Here is an 18,304-nt window from a genome sequence, read left to right as displayed (position 1 = left end):
ACGTCTGTGCGGCAAGGATCGGTGAAGGAGCACGTATTGCTGCGAGATTGCTGTCTTGCTTGTTCTCAATTGCTTGGACGGCAAAGGAATCACGGTCTGTGGGTACGTACGTCTGCCCAACCAGAAGCTCGAAGGGTTGAGGCCAGAAGAATGAGTTCATCTATGCAAAGATTGCATGCACAAGGAGGCTTCGTTGGTGGGTGTCACTATAAGCATCGTGATATTTACTCTTGACTCTGCATTCCCTCCCATTCATTCCAAACACGTTGGTCCTCGTCCACGTATACATTTCTCTGCCCATTCTCGAGTACGCATTGGGCATGGACATGCTACATTCCGGCTTGTCTGCACTCGAATACTCCCAGGACCAAGCTCCTAGTGCAATGAACCCTCTCTCCATCTCTTCCGGCAACATACAGTCATCAATTGCTAGCTTGGGAGATGGCGTTGAAAACCAGCATCCGCTGACACTGGGGGACGGGGCGGACGGAGTTTCAATCAAGGCTCCATTTCGCTTGTTCCAACCTCCGGTAGCGTTGGGTTCGAATGACTTTTCTGATCGTTCCGTCGAACAAAAGCAAGAACGAAAACCTTCCAAGTCTCGGTACGTTAATAGGGCCTTGCTGAACCAAGATCGACCATACTTGAGTCACCCAAAATATGACGAATATCGCCGTCGTCCCAGGCAAGATATTGGAAAGGACGGAAAGCCCATATGGCCTCAACCTATCGAGGATGCATTTCAGGATGGTAAGTCTTAATTACACTCATATGCCCAAAGTGGATGACCTGACAACAAAGAAGCACTCGTCGCGATCAAGCCCATGGGCCGCAAGAAATGGTCAGAAGGTGGAAGGCTACACGGACGCAACATGCTGATAGCAAGATACATTTACGAAAAGACAGGCGTGTGGCGGGAGAGAAAACAAGTCTCGAGCCACATTCAAGTACTGGACAGATTCCTCAAGGGCATCCCTGAATGTCCGTCAATACCTGTCGGCAGTCTTCAATGCATGCTGACCATATCTAGGGGACCGCCTGATCAAGTTCGATGATGAGGACGATACGAAAGCGCCAGACGGCCGTCAGTTTTACCCCAACTCTACAGGCCATCAAATGGCCAAGAGACACAAAATGGCCGGATTTTCTGATCGACAGCGGCAGCACAGCTTCGTGAAGAAAGAGGCAGACGCCAGCTACGGCACGGATGGAGGCGCCGCGATGACGATTTGTCTTGCAACCTACCGTGTCCAGCGCGTCCATTTCGAAATGTGGGTGAGCCTGCCAGGCGAGCTGCAACATGCGCTTCACAATTATACCCGCCTTGAGGAAGATAATCAGTTGATGGACATACATCTGGATGAGGCCATCGACAACTGGGGGCACGCGTTCCCGCACCTTCACAGCATCAGGTACGAGCTGTCGACATTCAACCACTGCGAAATGGTCCTCTTCAACGCCAACTTCTACTTGATGAATGATTTTCCGCCGCGGCACTCCAAGCTTGGTATCGGGCTCGAACTTGACTTCCAATGTGACGAGTGGCCAGAAATGCAGTGGGCCAAGGAAAAGAAATCCTGGTCGTGCATAACGCACATCTATCAGGACGGCCATCTGCTCATGCCGCCTACGCATGAGGAATGCTATGGTTCTCAACAAGGCAATGTGAAACCTCTTTTCCAGTCGAGGTGGTGGGCTTCGGTACTCACGTCGCTCACAGAAACGAAGAAGTTGGCGGAAGAGAACAAGAACATTGCAGCGATGGAGCTCGCGGATTTGCGTTCACAGAACTTTTTCAAAGGTCTGACTATCATGCAAGAGATCTTTGCACTGCGGTGTAGGAGTGACCAGCGGCCGCACAAGAATCAGAAGCCCAGAAGAGCGGCGATCTTGCTGTGGAAGTTCTCGCAAGCAGCTTTAAGCTCTGCCGCGATTACAACATGGCGGAATGTTACCCTGCGGTCGGGTTCTGATTCACCAGGTCCACACGGGCAGGTATCGACCGCAACAGGGATGGATCTGCCTGCACTGCCTATGGACTCTATGGCTGACTACGGCATGCACATCGGCTCGTTTGAGGACAACAGCCACTTCTCATCGCAGCATCAGGGGCTTCCATTCGACATGTTTCCTACGTCTATGGATGAGGAATTGTGCCAAGATGGCTTTATGGCCCTGGACTCAGCGCAAATGGCAGGACTGGACCATCTACAATCGTCGTTCCATCTTCCCGGCACACATGGATTCAATGGCGATTCCACTGCAGACCAACAAGATGGTAGTTTCGCGAGGGCACACGTAGATCCTCCAAGCTCTTTGCCTGATGCGATGCAGGCAGCAAACCTCTTCGAATTCCCCCAACTGCTCGGACAAGAAACATCCCTGTCGAATATGACGTACAACAAAGACGAATGCGTGGATGAAACCCAGCATGAAGTCGCGCAAGATGAAGATCAACCACTGGCGCGATTCAATATTCAAGCACACCAAGCACTGCAAGAGCGCCTGGGCGCTGACGAAGCCGACCAGTCAGCAACGTTGCTCCCCTCCGCACAGCCCAAACAGGAGCCAGACCTTTCACAGTCCAACAATCTAAGCGACCAGAATTGGCATCAGCTTAACGAGGAAGACCTTTCCGTGTTGCGGTTCCTGACTGAAGAGCAACGCCGACACGGGAGTATTGACGATCAGCCGTGGGCTGGAGAAGACCACGATGATGAAACGCTAAGAGCTGCCTTGTTCGCTGCATCCGCTGAGAGTGGTGAGCATCACCATCAACAACCTCGACCGCAAACGCATGACTCTCTTGATCGCGACCATGCGTATGCGCAACGGCCTCATCAACCTCTCCGGGTGTTGCCTCTGGCTCTTCGTCCAACCTTGCATTCCCATCACAGTTTCCCTGGATTGCGCCAAGATCCACCAGCGCATGTGTTCCAGAACAATGACAACAGCTTTGAGTCAGCGTTCGGGAACGTTCATCCCATCGCTCACCACGGATCCATGCTGCAGTCACAATTCAATGGGCAAGCCGTGGACCAAATATCTGCGTCGTACCCTGTGGACAATCCTTACGCTCCCGTCGTTGTCAGCGAAGGTAGTCGTGGTCTGCCACGCGCTCAAAGTGAGCCTGATCCATTCCTTGGTGGGCTGCTTCAGGTGATCCCGCCTCTCCCCGTGCTGGAAAGCCAACAAGACGAAGATGATACTACATCTGGTACGCAAGTGCATTCACAGTCTCAAAGCACTGACGGGCTGGCACTTGATGGCAGTTTTGTGGAGGTCTCTATGGACGATATCCAAGGATGAAGTGAGGTTATCACAACTATTCTGAGATGTTTGCACTATGACTGGAATTTGTTCATTCATAGCTTTCAAAACTACTTGGACTGAATGTGCTGCATGCAGGCATTGGCGAACCTGGCGTGCAGCTCCCCGATAAGCATTTTGTGCGCTCTGGAAAAATGATATTCTTTCTCAAACTCCCCCGTTGCATCACCCAGTCGACTGATTACTCCTTGGTTGAAAGTACGACATGAGTAAAACAGCTCGCGTCTCCCCTATCGTTGGGACGAGGGTGATGCCGCCCTGAATTCGCTCCTCGTGAGGGCTAACTGAATAGGGTTGGGGCAACCTGGGCTTTTCCACCCCTGGAGGGCATGGCGTTCTGCGCCCCCACCCAAACGCCACGCTCTCGGCCCCAATGACTTGCAATCGACCCTCTACACTTTACATCAACTACGCGGCAGCGAGGCGAAGCTGGCATCGCATAGCCATGACGAACCGCGCGCTTGACAATGCCTGAGCTTTCTCACTTTTCCTTCCAATGAAGGCGACGCAGTGATGGGACTCCAACGTCTCTCACCTACTTAACATGGCATGTTCACAACATGAACGGATCCTGCCATTCTGATATCAGGACCGGACCATTGACGCTAGACAATGTCGTCAGAACCACCTATTATCAAGCAGATTGTCGCATAGCGAAGCGACCTCGTGTGCGTCAGTGAGCACTGTCCTGAACGCCCCTATGTCGAGCTGGTGGTACCAGAAGATTGCAACGCCGCATCCTATGTTGAATATACGATAGATTCACGAGATCAAGGTACGCAAATTCTCCCATTTGCCTGTTCTAGTGCTGAAAACATAGTAGGCTCTTGCAGCCACCCAAACAGCCCATCATATTCTTGGTTCGAAGCATTGGTTCAACGCCGTCACGATCGCAACAATCTGCGAACCATTCGAGTCTGCGACAATCGAGTTGGGAATCCCGAGTTCCACAAACAGACTCCCGAAAGATGGACAACCCATCATCCCTGGGGCGTAAATTGGAAACCATGGTTAAGTGCGCTGCAGCCCGGAGATGTCATCCAACTGGTGCCCAGAGCGATGTACCCAGCGTGGCTGAATGTCGTGCGCGAGGCACAGATCGAGCTCGGATATGAGGTCAGGGTTGATCAGCCACGGTTCCAACACTATCAGATCTCTCCTGGTCGAGAGAACCCTCTGTACTCCATGCCACTTGATCCAAGGTTACGTCAAATACGTCTACTTGCTGTCCAGCCCGGCGTTTTCGACGATCCTATCAATTGCGAAATGCTTTGCGTTCAGCTTGATGGCATGATGGACGCTCCAGTGGAGTTTGAAGCTGTGTCTTACGTCTGTGGGCCACCCGAAGACGGCGTGGAGATTGGTATCCAGATCCCGGCAACGGAACCGAACTGCGACGAGGGCAAGCTCAGCATTACTCGGTCGGCAGAGGCCGCAATTCGCCATTTGCGCCATTTCTCGGACGTTGTGAAACTCTGGGTGGACGTTGTATGTATCAATCAGGACGACCTGGACGAGAGGGCTCAGAAAGTGAGGATCATGGCAACTATATTCTCGCGAGCCCGGATTGTCCACATATGGCTTGGTTGGGGACACCAAGGCATCGAAGCTGCTTTGAGGATCATCCGCGACGCCTACAATTCACCTACCACGTTTGTGAAGGTGGACAAGCATGCACCTGCCACGGAAGCTCTCACACGACCCTGAGCGAAATCAGAGATCGCGATGGCCTGATAGGAGGCGACGCGTCTCAATATCGAACTCTACATGCAGTCTTCGGCTCCATTGGAAACGCTTCGGTCACCACGAGAGGGAGTATTCCGGAGGTATCGTCACCCCTCACGTCTCCAAGCTGATGTCGCACCTCTTCGACAACGCATGGTTCCGACGCGTCTGGGTAATCCAGGAGGTCCTCAAATCTCGAGGCGCTCTTGTACACTGCGGAACAGAGGTCATCACATGGAAGGAGCTTACGACCGTAAACTCCTGGCTTGCCAGCGAAGACTCCATGAGGAGAGAACCACAGAACCATGCATCGCAGGTGACCATGCCCCGAATCTGGTCCAGGCTCTCAGACGCAAAGATTGACGAAGGACTAGCTGACCAACGGCGGCCCTCATTCACACAGCCACAAGCACCCAACATTTTGGACGTCTTCGTTTCTTCGTTGGACTTGAAAGCAACGGATCCTAGAGACAAGATATTCGCAATCTCCTCTCTAGGGAGAGATACCTGTATCGAGGACAAATTGTCCGAGTGGATTCGGCCCAATTACGAAAAGTCAGAATCGCAAGTTTTCGCCGACTTTACGAGATGGTGGATTTTCGAGCACAAGTCTCTGTCGATACTGTCTCTCATACACAGCCATCGATCGCGAGCCTGGCAAAGGATGCTTTGTGATTTGGACAGACCCTCTCTACCTAAGCCGAGTTGGGCCGTGCCATTCGAAGGGCGCGAAAAATGGTATAAAGCGACACTCGAGGCTCAATTTGGTTTTCGGGCAACAGGAAATACTGTTCCGGACAAGAAACTTCTCCGCCCAGGCTTCGATGGGACTGATGCCGGTTCACTGGTCATCAACCTCGTTGGGTACAAGGTGGATGACATCCAGGACATAAAACACCTATCCTTGCAAAACCAAAACACTCTATCAGATTCGTCCTCACAGGAGCTGCTGGAAGCCTTCCACAAGATCTTCGACCCAAGCAATATTGAAGGACATTGGAAAACCAGCACCGCCAGCGATTGTCGCGCCGATTTCAGAGCACAGCAAGCCCAAACAAAGCTGGGGGATCATGTATGGTCTCACCGGGCAGAACCCCCTGCGCTTGATCCGTTTGTTAGTAAAGCAAAGGGTGGTGCTTACGAAAGCGTCAAGACAAGGTCAGTCCCCTCTTGCACGGATCCGTGTCTGTTCACGACTTCAAATGGGATGCTTGGTCTGTGCCCCTGGACTGCAAAGAAAGGTGATACCATTGCCCTGCTTCTAGGAGGTAATGTCCCATACCTCCTGCGGAGGCAGTCAAATACGACGCAATTCAGTTTCATTGGAGAATGCTTCGTGCTGGGCATCATGGAGGGCGAGTTGCTGCGGGAGAAGATGATGAAGGCTGTTCAGCCGGAGGCCTTCGCCCTGTCCTGAAAACCCAGAAAAATAACGCGCCACGGCAAGCTATCGAAGTCGATCCTGAAGTATCTACAGGACAAGAAGTTTGGAAGAGGCGACTAGGCGTAGTAAGATCCGCGAGAATTCGACCCTCGAAATACAAGCTTGCCTCAGTCAGAAGTGCCATTCGAAGCACGTTGGTTGAAAGCCCAAGAGTTGCAATCAGGAAGCAGCCAGAGTTCAGCTACGGGGGAAAAGCGGAGACTCTTGTTCCGTGCCTGGGTGAATAATTCATCACGGCCTTTGAAGAGTAGAACGTGACTATACCGTTGCTTTACAGGACCTCTCCTTCTCTGACCAGGATTTCGTCCCATTATCTTCCATGCTCATGTGATTTCCATGCAAACACCGTATTCGAGAATCATTTGTGCAACCACGACCATACCACCAATACTAGCGGGCGTAGTGAGCGTTGTCCCGAAGAGTAGAACTCGGAGAGGGTTGTGTCGTGATATAAGCAAGACTTGACGTTGCATCCCTATCACCCAGCCAGCGGCAATACCGAAAGCGAGCCATGTCATGGTCCAGGTCCTTTGCGCATGACTGCTCATTGGGCCTTGGTGGAACGAGGACAAGGATCCGTTGATAGCCAGCGGCACTAACAAACCGCCCACCCGCAAAACCCACAAGCTCAATGCTAGGAAAACTAATGGTCCTGCTCTCATTGCTAGCCCAACATTTTAAAGCTTTGTTCGACGTTGTGCAGCAGTGGCAAGCTGTCCTTGGAGGTGTTCGTGATTTTTGTCGCTAGTGAATTGCCGCTTTCCGAGGAGCAAGTTAAGGGGCAAGATGGTGGTATTCAACAAATACCAGTCGACATAAGCCCAAAGGTCAGGCCATTCTTTTTGCCCATTTTTATATGCCTCGATGTCGCCATGAGCCCAAACCGGCCTAGTTAGCAATGGGACAGAGAGCTCCTCGTGACGCCTATGCCACTCAAGAACCCATTCATCATCGAGTGCTCCGACCACGCCAGTGAAACGTCTTTGCTTTGAAGGAACTAAGCGAGCAACATTAGTAGCATCCACCTCAGTTAACGCAAGAGTATGGCTTCCTTGTGCCTGTTGACTGGATTGCTGATGTTCTGCTGAGTGTGCCTGCACCTGCCCTACTATATTTCTGTTGGCACTTTGCTCCCCAAGTGGTGCAGCGACGTTTTGCGCTGTAGAAGGAACTTGAATTCCTGGACCAGGTTGACTCACTACATCAGGTTGAGTTGTTGTACCAGGTGGATTCCATAGATTAGATCGGCTCGCCGAATCAGATTGCCTCCCTGGACAGGGTCGACTTCCAGGATTATGTTGACTCCCTGCCGCAACACTGAACGAAGCAAGCTCGAGTTCCTCCCTCTTGTCCGAAATCTCCATGGCATCTCGCATGGCTTGGGACTCTACCAGGTACATGGCAGGATATTCTGGACATAATAGGTTTGCGACTAGGTTAACCAAAGATATATATGCATAGGGGATCACCGTAAGACCGAAGGCTGAATACCCATAGCGGTTAAGCTGATCACCTCTGGTGTCGTACAGCGTTGCAATCCCATACAAACTTTGCCCAACAGCAGCAAGTATCTTGACGAGACTGTAGTTGCTCACAACGAACGTCGCATCGGCATGCGAACGTTTACTAGGCTCGAACAAGGATTCAAACATCTTGCGAAGTTCTTGATACCAGTGTTGCTTCTCGGGCTCCGGGTGTTGGCGAATTTCGCCCTGTATGGCACTTGCACAAGGACGAATCCCGGCGGTAGCTCGCTGTACTTGCCATGAATGAGTCGTGCTTGCGGATCGATTTCGGGGACTCGTTGCTTTAGTATGTCGGCCATGGGGTCTCGCAATGTGCTTACAGTAACCTGATTCTCTCCCTGAAGCCGACTCATACACCACCGTGCACAATGCTCCGGCCCTTGCAGCAGTCCTCAAACTAGTCTTTGCCAGGATGGGAAGATTTCGTAAAGCTAAGATGCTGCTGACTACCCCAGTTGTTGGGAAGAGCAAAGCCGAAATGACCATGAAGACTGTGGCCACTGGGCGCTGCCCTGGAACAGTTTTGATTGCAGCATGCGCGACATAGTTGCCTAATCAGAAGATCGCAATGTCTGACCATTTCGCGGGTTTGCAAAGCAGGTTGGGATCGCCATGATTCGAGTAACCAGGAGGAAGGACAAAGGTTGTTGAATTGCTTTGAGCTTTCACAAGGGGGCTGACTGCAACGCAAAGAAAGATCGTGAAAAAAATGCATGTTGTTTGGTTCGGCATGTCGACTAGACTCAATTGCTTTGCCTCTCTTTCCAAGGATGCGGAGGAACGGTAATGGTCCTTGTAGGGCTCTGAGGCTCAATATATGTATTGTTGCAACATGTGCAAGCCCGGAAACGGGGCAATGGAAAATACATAAGGCATATGCGAGGCCGAGCGAGACAATGAAGCTCCTCCCTGCACCTTCGTCGGAACGCTTGATAGGGTACGTTAGTGGCTGCATGGCTGAACCATGTCAAGGAATGACCTTGAGGATCGGGTTTTGGGTGTAGTAGTGATAGTATGTTGTATTCGTATAAGTACCCCTGTAGGTAGTACATTGTTTCATGACGGAGGTCACTTGGCTGCTGCTATTGGTAGTATTCTGTGAGGCATCTTGTGGCGCACACAACACGGTTCATACAGCCCAGAAAGGCTACCCCTCCAGTTCAAAAACCTTTTCCGCATCGAACCAGGTCTGCGTTACTCGAGCCTTGAGCAGAGCCTCAGGGTTCAGCGGAGCGTCGATGATAGTAAAGTCTGCTTTGTGACCCGGTCGGAGCTGCCCCATCCATGTCTCCGCAAAGCAAGAGTATGCCGCGCCCTTAGTTGCTGCGGTCAGAGCCGCGGCCAAAGGCAGGGCAAAATTCTTGTTGATCGTCTCGGTTGAATCTGGGTTTATCGTGGACCGCCGTGTTGTCGCGACGTACAGATTCTTTAGCGCCGAGAAAGGCGCTGTGGGAGCATCAGTCCCTATCGCCAGTGGAGCGCCGCCATCAACCATCTCCTTGTATGCAAAAGCACGTTTGCAGCGGCTGTCGCCCACGAGTTTCGGCCAAGCCAAAAAGATGGCCGGGTCGGAGTGCATTGGCTGAATCGACGCCGTGATACCGAGCTTACCTAAACGAGGTGTATCCTCAGCACGGGTCAAATCCATATGCTCGATGCGATGTCTCCGTCCTGCTATGCCAAACAATTCAATCGTGTCGATGACCACTTTCACCGTATTGTCGCCGACAGCGTGAAATGCACACTGCAAGCCGGCCGATTGAGCTCGTTGAAGGACTGGACCAAGCATATCTGCTGTCCAAATCGGATCACACGAACTACCGTTGGACGTGTATGGCTGACACAAGGATGCGGTGCAAGAGTCCACGACTCCGTCACAGATCAGCTTGATACCTTGGATGCGCAGGTCTGGAGACGTTTCTGCATTGAACCGTCTATTCAGCTCGCCCGCTCGGTCCACTTGAGCAATATTGTCCTCAGTCGTTGCCCTGGGTTCGACGAGCCAATGTGCTGCGATGCGACAATGCAGCTTCCCCTCGGATTTGAGAAACTGGAGGATTTCCCAGTCCTCTTCTCCCATTGCCATGTCGATCAAGCCGGTGTAGCCTGATGAGGCATATGTGTCCATTGCTCTGAGCACGTTCTCAATTTTATCTTCTCGAGATAGTTGACTGGCAATGTAGGGCCAGACAATTTGAAAAGAGGCAGTTTCCAACATCAACCCGGAAGCCTTGCCATCCTTATCTCGTAAGATCTCTCCTCCGAGAGGATCAGGCATATCCTGAACACCCATGGCATCCAGAGCGGCCGTGTTGCACCATGTTGAATGGACATCATTTGCCTCGATCAGTATTGGGCGCGGATCCAAGTCGTCGAGCATACTGGCTAAGGTAACTCCTTCAGTCGTGTCTTGCATCCAGCCTCGGCACATTATGAGCTTCAACGAAGGGTTCGCACTGGCATACACCTTGATCGAGCTTCTTATGTCGTCGATATTCTTGCAGTGCTGGACGTCCAGTTTGCCCAATGCTAGTCCGAGCATGGAGATGTGACAGTGTGAGTCGATGAAGCCTGGGAGCACCAATTGCCCATGCAAGTCGACTTCTTCGGCGCCATCCTGAAGAGCCTGCAGAACGGGAAGATCGCTTTCATCGCCAATGTGGAGGATAATGTCGTCTTTGATTACCATGCAATTGTGTTGAATCTCGAGTTCTTCATATTGAGAGTCCGTTGGGCCAGTGAACAAGCGACCACCACGAAGAATCGTTGTCATGATCGCGCCCGGCGTAGAAAATCTCTCTCTGCGCTATTCGTGCTTGCTGGTTCAATCAGGAGTCCATGGCGGCAACACATTGGCAGGATACCCCAGCATATAACTCCATGCACGACGCAGATCTCCAGGTTCCAGAGACCAGTGTTGCACATAGAATTGCTGAAGCTGGTCCTTCAAGATTTGCTTTCGACGAATCATCGACTCTTGCGCGCAAACAATAAGGGAAAGGCTCCTGAGGTCTTCAAAGAGGCGGAAGTATAATGCATCGGAGAACTCCGCGGGTGGCCAAGAACCTCGGCAATGCTTAACCAGCGCTAGAACGTATGAGGAAAGTCGATGCTATCCGGAATTTGCTATCTTTCACACCCTGATCTTTTGTCTAAGTTCATCGGCCACCGCATACAATTTCCTGTCCGGTCATTTGGGACGATGTTATCGACGATATATTGCCATGCTGAACAAGGCACTTGTATCCTCAAATTTCCTGTTACAAACTTCTTCCGCACGTGCGCCAAAGTTCCCCAGAGAGCGGAGCTGACCATGATTGACCCGCACCACAACCAGTCTGCGACATCTCATGGCGAAGCAACTTCGTTCCAGAGGTGGTTGTCGCGAATGCCGTCGCATGCACCGTAAGTGCACGGAAGAGCGACCGAACTGTGAGTACTGCGTCAAGACAGGAAAGTCATGCTCTTATGACAAGCCTCTCAAATGGGGCGGGCGATCCTTCCGCAAATCTTGTTTTGGACAAGTACTCTCAACCGGGGCAGTGGTTGAACAGTCTGAACAAGGCTCGAGTACAGATGGTGAGATACAATCCAGACGTATAAACGTATGACAAGTGAACTGATGGATCTGCAGCTTTTTCATTCGTCTACGGTCCCAATCAACTCGAATCACCGAAGAGAGACCCTCAGTCACCTGATATCGCAGCGAGCCTTCTCGACGACACTGTCAGCTCGGTCGGCCAGCCTTCGAGTCCAGGCACACTAATTGTCACCACTAGTCCTGTGGGAGATATCCCATATGCCGGCGAAGTCTCCTCAAGTCTAGCATTCACGCCTGATGTGGATGACACATCCAGCATAGCAGACTCGGTTGAGCTTACCTCATCCCTTGATCTTGTTTCCACTACTCGTCCCATCCAACACATATCAGGTTCCTTTGAACTGCTACCCAATCCTGCCTGGCTTCCATGGCTATCGAATGTCGACCGGTCATTGCTGGACCACTTCACCGTCACTGTAACAAATTATTTGTCTTTGCATCAAACCATGCAGAACGATTTCTGTACAGTCCTGCTACCGATGGCTCTTGATACCTCCCATGGAACACACCTACTCTCCGCCATCCTTGGTCTTTCAGCGATCCACCAAATCTCGCTCGGATCCTACGCGGACGAGGCTTATCTTGCCCAGTTGCGTTTTACCAGTCTCCAACAACTGCGCCTACAAAACATTGGCCACAATGCAAGCGTTGATGAACAATCCATTGCTACCGCTTTGATGCTGTGTCTGTGCGATATTCTGGCTGGAGGCGAAAAGCCTCGATCTTGGAGATTGCATTTGCAAGGGGCTGCGACTATGATCAGCAACTACTTTTCGAACCATGAACCAGACTCGGGCAACATATTGGTCCTTTGGAGATTGTGGAAGTCGCTCCAATCTCTGTCACTCCTGCTGGGTAATTCATCTTTGGAGACTGCGGCAAGGCCAGCCTTGACCTTGGCCCCTCCCAACGAAAGTCATTACATCGACGTCTATGATGGCTTCTCCACGAAACTCCTCCCTGTAGTTGATGAGGTCGACACGCTTTACGCAGAGAGTCAAGCATTGCAGAAACTTGAACTGGCACTTGGAAATGATGACTCAGCCGTCAAGGTCTTGCGGAATGCACACACAACTAGGTCGGAGGCGCTGGTTGCGAAGATCAACTCCATGCTAGACGATCCCGTCATTGAACTTGATCCTACCAGCGAGTACTCCGACACCTCATCCGATTTCTTTTGCTTGAACGAAGCCTATCACGTTGCCGTATTGCTTCAGGTCTACCAAAGAGTGATGAATGTCCCTATCACCGATGCGGCGGTTCAGTCCGCCGTAAAGCGGGGAGTAAGTTGCCTGAAACAGATCACCCTCCACGACTTTGCGTCTCCAGGAGTCGCAACTTTGCAACCGCTGTTCATCATTGGGTGCGCCGCTCACGAACAGGAAGACCGGCTTTTCGTAATGGATTGGGTGGAGAAGATGAGGCAAAGGTACGCTCTGCGGAACACGGACTCGGCGAGAGACTTCCTACTGGAGCTATGGCAGGAGCGTGACTCCTTGGGATCGTCAGGTCCACAACGGCAATTTCACCAATTACTCGGTACGTGCATATTCCATGTTCAAATGCTCGTCGTGGTGACTGACATTGTTAAAGCTGAGAAAGAATGGGACCTATCGCTGTGGTGAGGCTGTGGACTGAAGTGGTCAACGACAAAGCTGGTCATAATATTCGACTGTGCCACTCCATGGCCGTGAAGAACAACGATCATGATGATACTGAGTCAGGATTGCATATCTGACTGACTATCAAAGTGCAACGAGCGACAATAAGATATACTCCAACAACAATTCCCAGTTTAACACATCCAATGTCATCTCTTGTCTCGTGGAAGACAATCCCGCAGATGTTCATGCCGCAGCAGACTTTTCATGGATATCGGAGCCTGTGCATGCCAAAAGTGATAACGAGGTCTTCTCGTTTTGAAATTGTCAGGTGGCAGCTTTTAGTGCTGTTGAAAGATCAGCGTCGGCTTCGTCTTCTGAAAAGCCCAACTTACTCCGCAAGCGGTACATTTGCAGCCAGACCCACACTGGCAGCTGCCGGGGCCGGAACATGTGCAAGGACCCATTTTGAGGATTGTTCAAAGAGTCGGAGGACTGGGATCGTTCAAGTGCTGAGTATTGAAAATGGTGCTGTTTAGTGCTTGTGGTGAATCTGGAGAAAAAGAGAATAAATGATGGGTGTGGTGAGATACTTATACCCTTTCTTGCCGGCCTTTTCCTGCTGAGACCCTGAGGTCTTTGTGCGTTTTCCCGACAAATCCTTCCCGGCACCCAAGGTAGTGGCGCCTGGTGTGGGTGTGCGACCAATCAACGCACATTACTCACAGCAATCAAGCTTCAGACGTCTTGGTTCGTCGCACAGCGTTCTGGATTGCGGGATCTTCGCGTTATTGGGCCACTATGCCTCCAAGAAGGAGGGCCTGCATCGTTGTCAGTTCGGCACAATGCACTCATGGTCGATCATCCTTCGAAAGTTACATCGACCAGTCAAATATGCAGGCGAAGCGGCCACGAGGAGGCTTGGACTATCAAATTGGAGCTGTCTGGAGGCTTCGTTTGGGGGTCAAGAGTACAGTGCCACTAGTATTGATCACTGCCAGTTCCACTCCTTCATGTCAGGTCATGACCATGGAAATCCCGCTGGTGCGGTCAACCGGGTGTGACTGCGGTTGGGACACCTCATTGGCACATACTTGTGAAACCCCATCACCCTCATCATGACAGACAAGCACCGAAGCTGGAGAATTGTGCCGGGAATATGTCGATTCCTCTCAGCTGCTGCGGAAAACCCTCGATGGATGTCTACGCTTGCAACGGTGAAAGTACAAGGCAGCAATTCCAGAGTGGCATAGACGCCGTTTATCGGGATCATTGGTTTCTAAAGAGCCGGATCCTCATCCTGCGTGGACTGATGAGCCATCACGACCAGAGAGCCTACTGGCTGTCATTTGTCAGGCTACAGAGTTCCGCCTCAACACAGCTGCTGAAGAAGAAAATCACCCTCCCAGTGAAAAGGCCTTTTTTTGCAACGCTTGCTCATACATATGCATTTCTCATGCTGAAGGTATTGTCATTCCACATCTCGAGCCGAGACCCGTCGTGTTACTGTGCCGAAGTCTTCTACAAAAGGAATGGCGCAGCAATGCCAGCGGCGACCAGAAGGTTTTTGACAAGCACGGGACCATTTGTTGCAGCAGCAAGTCCAGATGAGCTGGCGGATGCGGCAGCGCCAGAAGTGGTGCTCGATGCGGTACTACTTGCACCACTCGAAGCGGTTGATGAGGAAGAGGAAGTGGTGTTGAAGTTGTTGTCGGTGGTTACCGTCGCCGTCAAGCCAGTGACATTGGTGCAGCTCGAGCTGACAGTGCTGTTGACGCCCGTGACGAAGTTGACTGCAGCACACTGGACGCCGAAACGGTTAGTCATTTGTCTCAGAGTGATGGCGCATGCATACCTGATAAAGAACTCCGTCGGCGCCATCTTGGATGACCTGGATGAGACCAGTCTGTCCAGCAAAATCTGATGGAGCTTTAAGAGCCGGCAGACAGAACTGTCCTAGGCCAGTTTCGGAGACAACAGGCAGTAAGTTGGTCCAGTTGAAAGGAGCTTGTTGATCGAGTGTTGCGCGGAAGAGCCAGTCTGCAGCTGGATGTGTGCTCAACATGGAAACAGGAAAGCCATCGACAGGAACACTGTCATCGGAGGAGTTGAAGGTGGCGGCGAATCCACCGCAGGGTGATGTGCCCTCGATATCATCATCGAAGCCGAGAGATTTAGGATATTGGAGGATGAAATGGGCAGACGCGAAGGTGGTCCATACGGGCAAGAGGGAGAGAAGAGTCGAGAAATGCATTATGACCAAGACTTTTAAAGACCGTTGAAGCCTTGAGTACGATGTTCAATGAGAAGTGATGGTCCAGACGCTCGGTCTCTGGCAATTGAGGGAATGGTCAGAGAAAAGGACTGTTAGAAGGTTTCGAGGCCAAGACTGGGACTATTTCTATCTGGACTTTTGGTCTCCTTTCCATGGCCCTTACATTCTCTTACTGCCGTGGCTTCCTGGTCTGATGAGGTCGACGGCTTCAACTGCAGTGCGGTAAGAATCTCTCCATGAGTCCCAAGAGTCCTAGCCAGGGGGCATTAAGTGGGTGACAGGAGTCGGTAAGGTCGACTAGACCTGATCAGGGTATGAGGCTGCAGTATACCAAGTAATTGTGGAGATGAGCAAGTTTCCCTGAGCATGTTTTTCAACCAATCACCCCATCAACAGTCCATGAAAGAGCAAGTTTTATTAATGACCAGAGAGTCATTGCATCTGGATCCCTTGTTGGCTTGGATGTCCTTCGTCCATCGCACGTTGAGCCAGTCCATGTGGTGGTCAACTGCGCCCGCACGCTCACGCTGACGAGGATGCCGAATGCGAACGCGCAGTGCAATGCCTTACACTGCATAAGCACGACCTCATAGACATGCTCATGTCCTTCTGTCATCATCATCAGTAAGGAGAGATTTCCAGATCAATTCGCCAGAATGGACATGTCAGGAATGTCCAGCATGGGTGGCATGGACATGTCCAGTGCGGGCATGTTCACCCCAACCAACAAACACATCGCCCATGTATACTGGTACCTTGTTGTCGCGGTCGTCGGTCTACTGGTCGCTCGCAGAGTAATGGACAACATCAGAGTGCTTGTCTTGTAAGTGTCCTTGAACGATTTCTGGTTGATGTGGAAATGCTGACACGCCAAAGCAAGCGACAAAGTCAACAGAACCCGAATATCATACCTTTTCGACCCGACAACGCCCTTGCCCAATCCTACGACACCCTCATCGCGACCTGCAGAGAACTATCCTATCCTCAACTATGGACGTTTACGGGGAAGTTCAGCAGATACTTCACTCCGCCTTCGCTCGGAAAATGTCTCTTTCTTCTGGCATACTGGCTCGTCATCCTGACGATGCTATGGTCCAATACAATACTCACACCATCCTCCTCGAACTACGCTTATAGATGGGAGATCGTCGGATTCCGCGCAGCCTGGGTTTCGGTCACGCAATTACCATTGATATACGTCCTGTCGGGCAAGTTCAATCTTATTGGAATACTGACAGGGGTCTCGTACGAAAGATTGAATTGGCTGCATAGATGGGTTGCCCGGACGATATTTCTCACGGTGATTGTCCATTGGTCGTTTTTCTTCCGTGAATGGGATATCGCGCACTTTGTCACCCTGGAAATGGAGTGGATGCCCATGGTCAAGTACGGTTTCGGCGCGTGGGCAATAATCGGATGGATGGTCATCACTGGATTTGGGTTCTTTCGCAATCTCAGCTATGAGTTGTGGTTCTTGCAACATCTGGCTGCGGCGCTTGTGTTGCTTTGGCTGGTTCATGTACATGTTCCATCCTATGCTGCGTATAACGTCTGGTTTGCGATTGGGGTGGTTGTCGTCGATCGGGTCCTGAGGACGTTGAGGACGATATACTTGAACCTTCTTCCTGCGTTCAAACGGAGAGCAACATTGGGACAGTCGAAGAAGCCGACTGTTGGCTACGTGGCCGATGTCAAGGCTCTGTCTTCCGATCATCTTCACGTTACGATTCGCGATGTCAACTTCAAGTGGAAGCCGGGTCATCATGTGTACTTGTCGATACCGCGCGCGGGACTGTTCGAAGCTCATCCGTTCACTATTGCGAATGTGCCCAAGACTGTTACAGGGAACGAGAGCTCCGACAAGATCGACCTCTACATCCGAGTACATTCGGGATTCACTCGACGTCTACATCGGCGCTGCCAGAGTCTACAAGCTACAAGCTCGTTTCTGTCTTTCATCAGCGGCCCATGGGGCGCACCACCGTCGATCGATCGGCACGAATCATTGATCTTCATGGCTACAGGGAACGGTGCGTCCTTCACCGTGCCGCTCTTCCTACATGCATTGTTGACAGGACATCACCTTCGACAAATCCGCTTCGTGTGGACTATGCGCCAGGCTGAACAGCTTGGTTGGTTCAAGGACCAATTACTCTCTGCATGGAGGGAAGCTCAGAAACGGAATGTCGCGATTTCGATATGCATATACGTCACGAAGGACGGCACGGGGGTGGCGTCGACCACGAGCAGAAATGCTCTTCTGGAAGACTCGAACGTGCGGTCCAACAATGAAAGGTTCGAGGCTGAGACGCAGATGACGACCTCAATGGCCCATCCTGCGGGCGAGAAAGGGGGAGACGAGGCTGTGGTTCAGAGATCGCTGCGGTCGTCATCTTCCTCTGCATCTGTCGACGAACGTGATTTACAGATAAGTTACGGCCGGCCAGATTTTGATGCATTGGTTCGACCTGTGGTTGAAGCTGCATGGGGAGAGACTGGGATCTTTGCTTGTGGAGGGAACCAGTTCATGGGTTCTGTACGAAATTATGTGGCACGACTGTCCGATGAACGAGCGGTGCATAAGGGCACTGGTGCTCAGGGAATATATTTGTTTTGTGAAACTTATGGGTCTTGAGCTTTTGGCATACAATAGTGAGAAGTTTTTGCAAGCCTTTCCATCGGAGCTTGGACTCTGCGATCGTATACGTCTTTTGCCTAGCTTTAAGAATGGTAGTGCTCAAGGTGTATTGATTGTCAGCGTCCATTGTCTCCTCCGAGAAATTTTCCAAGCTCGAGTTTCTC

At 51.4% G+C, this 18,304-nt stretch overlaps 7 protein-coding genes across 7 annotated transcripts; 4 read left to right on the top strand and 3 right to left on the bottom strand.

Moving 5' to 3' along the window:
- Positions 1 to 320: 320 nt before the first annotated feature.
- On the top strand, positions 321 to 3,309 carry EDD37DRAFT_612526 (TEA/ATTS domain family-domain-containing protein; the record flags this gene model as incomplete). Its single annotated transcript, XM_062815363.1, has 3 exons — positions 321 to 750; positions 805 to 981; positions 1,031 to 3,309. The coding sequence occupies 3 exons, from the start codon at positions 321 to 323 to the stop codon at positions 3,307 to 3,309; spliced, it is 2,886 nt and encodes a 961-aa protein (XP_062666963.1).
- A 581-nt stretch (positions 3,310 to 3,890) lies between these two features.
- EDD37DRAFT_612525 (heterokaryon incompatibility protein-domain-containing protein) lies at positions 3,891 to 6,472 on the top strand (the record flags this gene model as incomplete). The annotated part of the gene is made up of 4 exons (XM_062815362.1): positions 3,891 to 3,998; positions 4,039 to 4,105; positions 4,154 to 4,992; positions 5,021 to 6,472. The coding sequence occupies 4 exons, from the start codon at positions 3,891 to 3,893 to the stop codon at positions 6,470 to 6,472; spliced, it is 2,466 nt and encodes an 821-aa protein (XP_062666962.1).
- A 352-nt stretch (positions 6,473 to 6,824) lies between these two features.
- EDD37DRAFT_143688 (uncharacterized protein) lies at positions 6,825 to 8,625 on the bottom strand. Its single transcript, XM_062809600.1, has one exon. The coding sequence runs from the start codon at positions 8,509 to 8,511 to the stop codon at positions 7,177 to 7,179; it is 1,335 nt and encodes a 444-aa protein (XP_062666961.1). The 5' UTR covers positions 8,512 to 8,625; the 3' UTR covers positions 6,825 to 7,176.
- A 451-nt stretch (positions 8,626 to 9,076) lies between these two features.
- Positions 9,077 to 11,007, bottom strand: EDD37DRAFT_143780 (amidohydrolase 3). Its single transcript, XM_062809602.1, has one exon. The coding sequence runs from the start codon at positions 10,796 to 10,798 to the stop codon at positions 9,173 to 9,175; it is 1,626 nt and encodes a 541-aa protein (XP_062666960.1). The 5' UTR covers positions 10,799 to 11,007; the 3' UTR covers positions 9,077 to 9,172.
- Positions 11,008 to 11,167: 160 nt separating this feature from the next.
- Positions 11,168 to 13,342, top strand: EDD37DRAFT_143595 (fungal-specific transcription factor domain-containing protein). Its single transcript, XM_062809598.1, has 2 exons — positions 11,168 to 11,604; positions 11,660 to 13,342. Exons 1-2 carry the CDS (start codon positions 11,376 to 11,378, stop codon positions 13,249 to 13,251), a joined length of 1,821 nt encoding a protein of 606 aa, XP_062666959.1. The 5' UTR covers positions 11,168 to 11,375; the 3' UTR covers positions 13,252 to 13,342.
- Positions 13,343 to 14,548: 1,206 nt separating this feature from the next.
- EDD37DRAFT_143555 (uncharacterized protein) lies at positions 14,549 to 15,678 on the bottom strand. The gene is made up of 2 exons (XM_062809597.1): positions 15,083 to 15,678; positions 14,549 to 15,030 (listed from the first exon to the last, which is right to left on the bottom strand). Exons 1-2 carry the CDS (start codon positions 15,479 to 15,481, stop codon positions 14,749 to 14,751), a joined length of 681 nt encoding a protein of 226 aa, XP_062666958.1. The 5' UTR covers positions 15,482 to 15,678; the 3' UTR covers positions 14,549 to 14,748.
- Positions 15,679 to 15,943: 265 nt separating this feature from the next.
- Positions 15,944 to 18,251, top strand: EDD37DRAFT_143599 (ferric-chelate reductase). Its single transcript, XM_062809599.1, has 2 exons — positions 15,944 to 16,325; positions 16,379 to 18,251. Exons 1-2 carry the CDS (start codon positions 16,159 to 16,161, stop codon positions 18,135 to 18,137), a joined length of 1,926 nt encoding a protein of 641 aa, XP_062666957.1. The 5' UTR covers positions 15,944 to 16,158; the 3' UTR covers positions 18,138 to 18,251.
- Positions 18,252 to 18,304: the final 53 nt, after the last annotated feature.

This window comes from Exophiala viscosa (assembly GCF_022695815.1).
Source record: "Exophiala viscosa unplaced genomic scaffold EDD37scaffold_11, whole genome shotgun sequence".
NCBI classification, from domain to species: domain Eukaryota; kingdom Fungi; phylum Ascomycota; class Eurotiomycetes; order Chaetothyriales; family Herpotrichiellaceae; genus Exophiala; species Exophiala viscosa.
This window is presented reverse-complemented; position numbering and strand designations above follow the sequence as displayed.

Excerpts from the sequence above, each read along its gene's own strand:
- EDD37DRAFT_143595 (XM_062809598.1), top strand. The coding sequence starts at position 11,376 with ATGGCGAAGCAACTTCGTTCCAGAGGTGGTTGTCGCGAATGCCGTCGC. Across the intron at positions 11,605-11,659 it reads ACAAGGCTCGAGTACAGATG|CTTTTTCATTCGTCTACGGT; the intron begins GTGAGATACAAT and ends ATGGATCTGCAG.
- EDD37DRAFT_143780 (XM_062809602.1), bottom strand. The coding sequence starts at position 10,798 with ATGACAACGATTCTTCGTGGTGGTCGCTTGTTCACTGGCCCAACGGAC.
- EDD37DRAFT_143555 (XM_062809597.1), bottom strand. The coding sequence starts at position 15,481 with ATGCATTTCTCGACTCTTCTCTCCCTCTTGCCCGTATGGACCACCTTC. Across the intron at positions 15,031-15,082 it reads CCGACGGAGTTCTTTATCAG|TGTGCTGCAGTCAACTTCGT; the intron begins GTATGCATGCGC and ends TTCGGCGTCCAG.
- EDD37DRAFT_143599 (XM_062809599.1), top strand. The coding sequence starts at position 16,159 with ATGGACATGTCAGGAATGTCCAGCATGGGTGGCATGGACATGTCCAGT. Across the intron at positions 16,326-16,378 it reads AACATCAGAGTGCTTGTCTT|CAAGCGACAAAGTCAACAGA; the intron begins GTAAGTGTCCTT and ends GACACGCCAAAG.
- EDD37DRAFT_143688 (XM_062809600.1), bottom strand. The coding sequence starts at position 8,511 with ATGGTCATTTCGGCTTTGCTCTTCCCAACAACTGGGGTAGTCAGCAGC.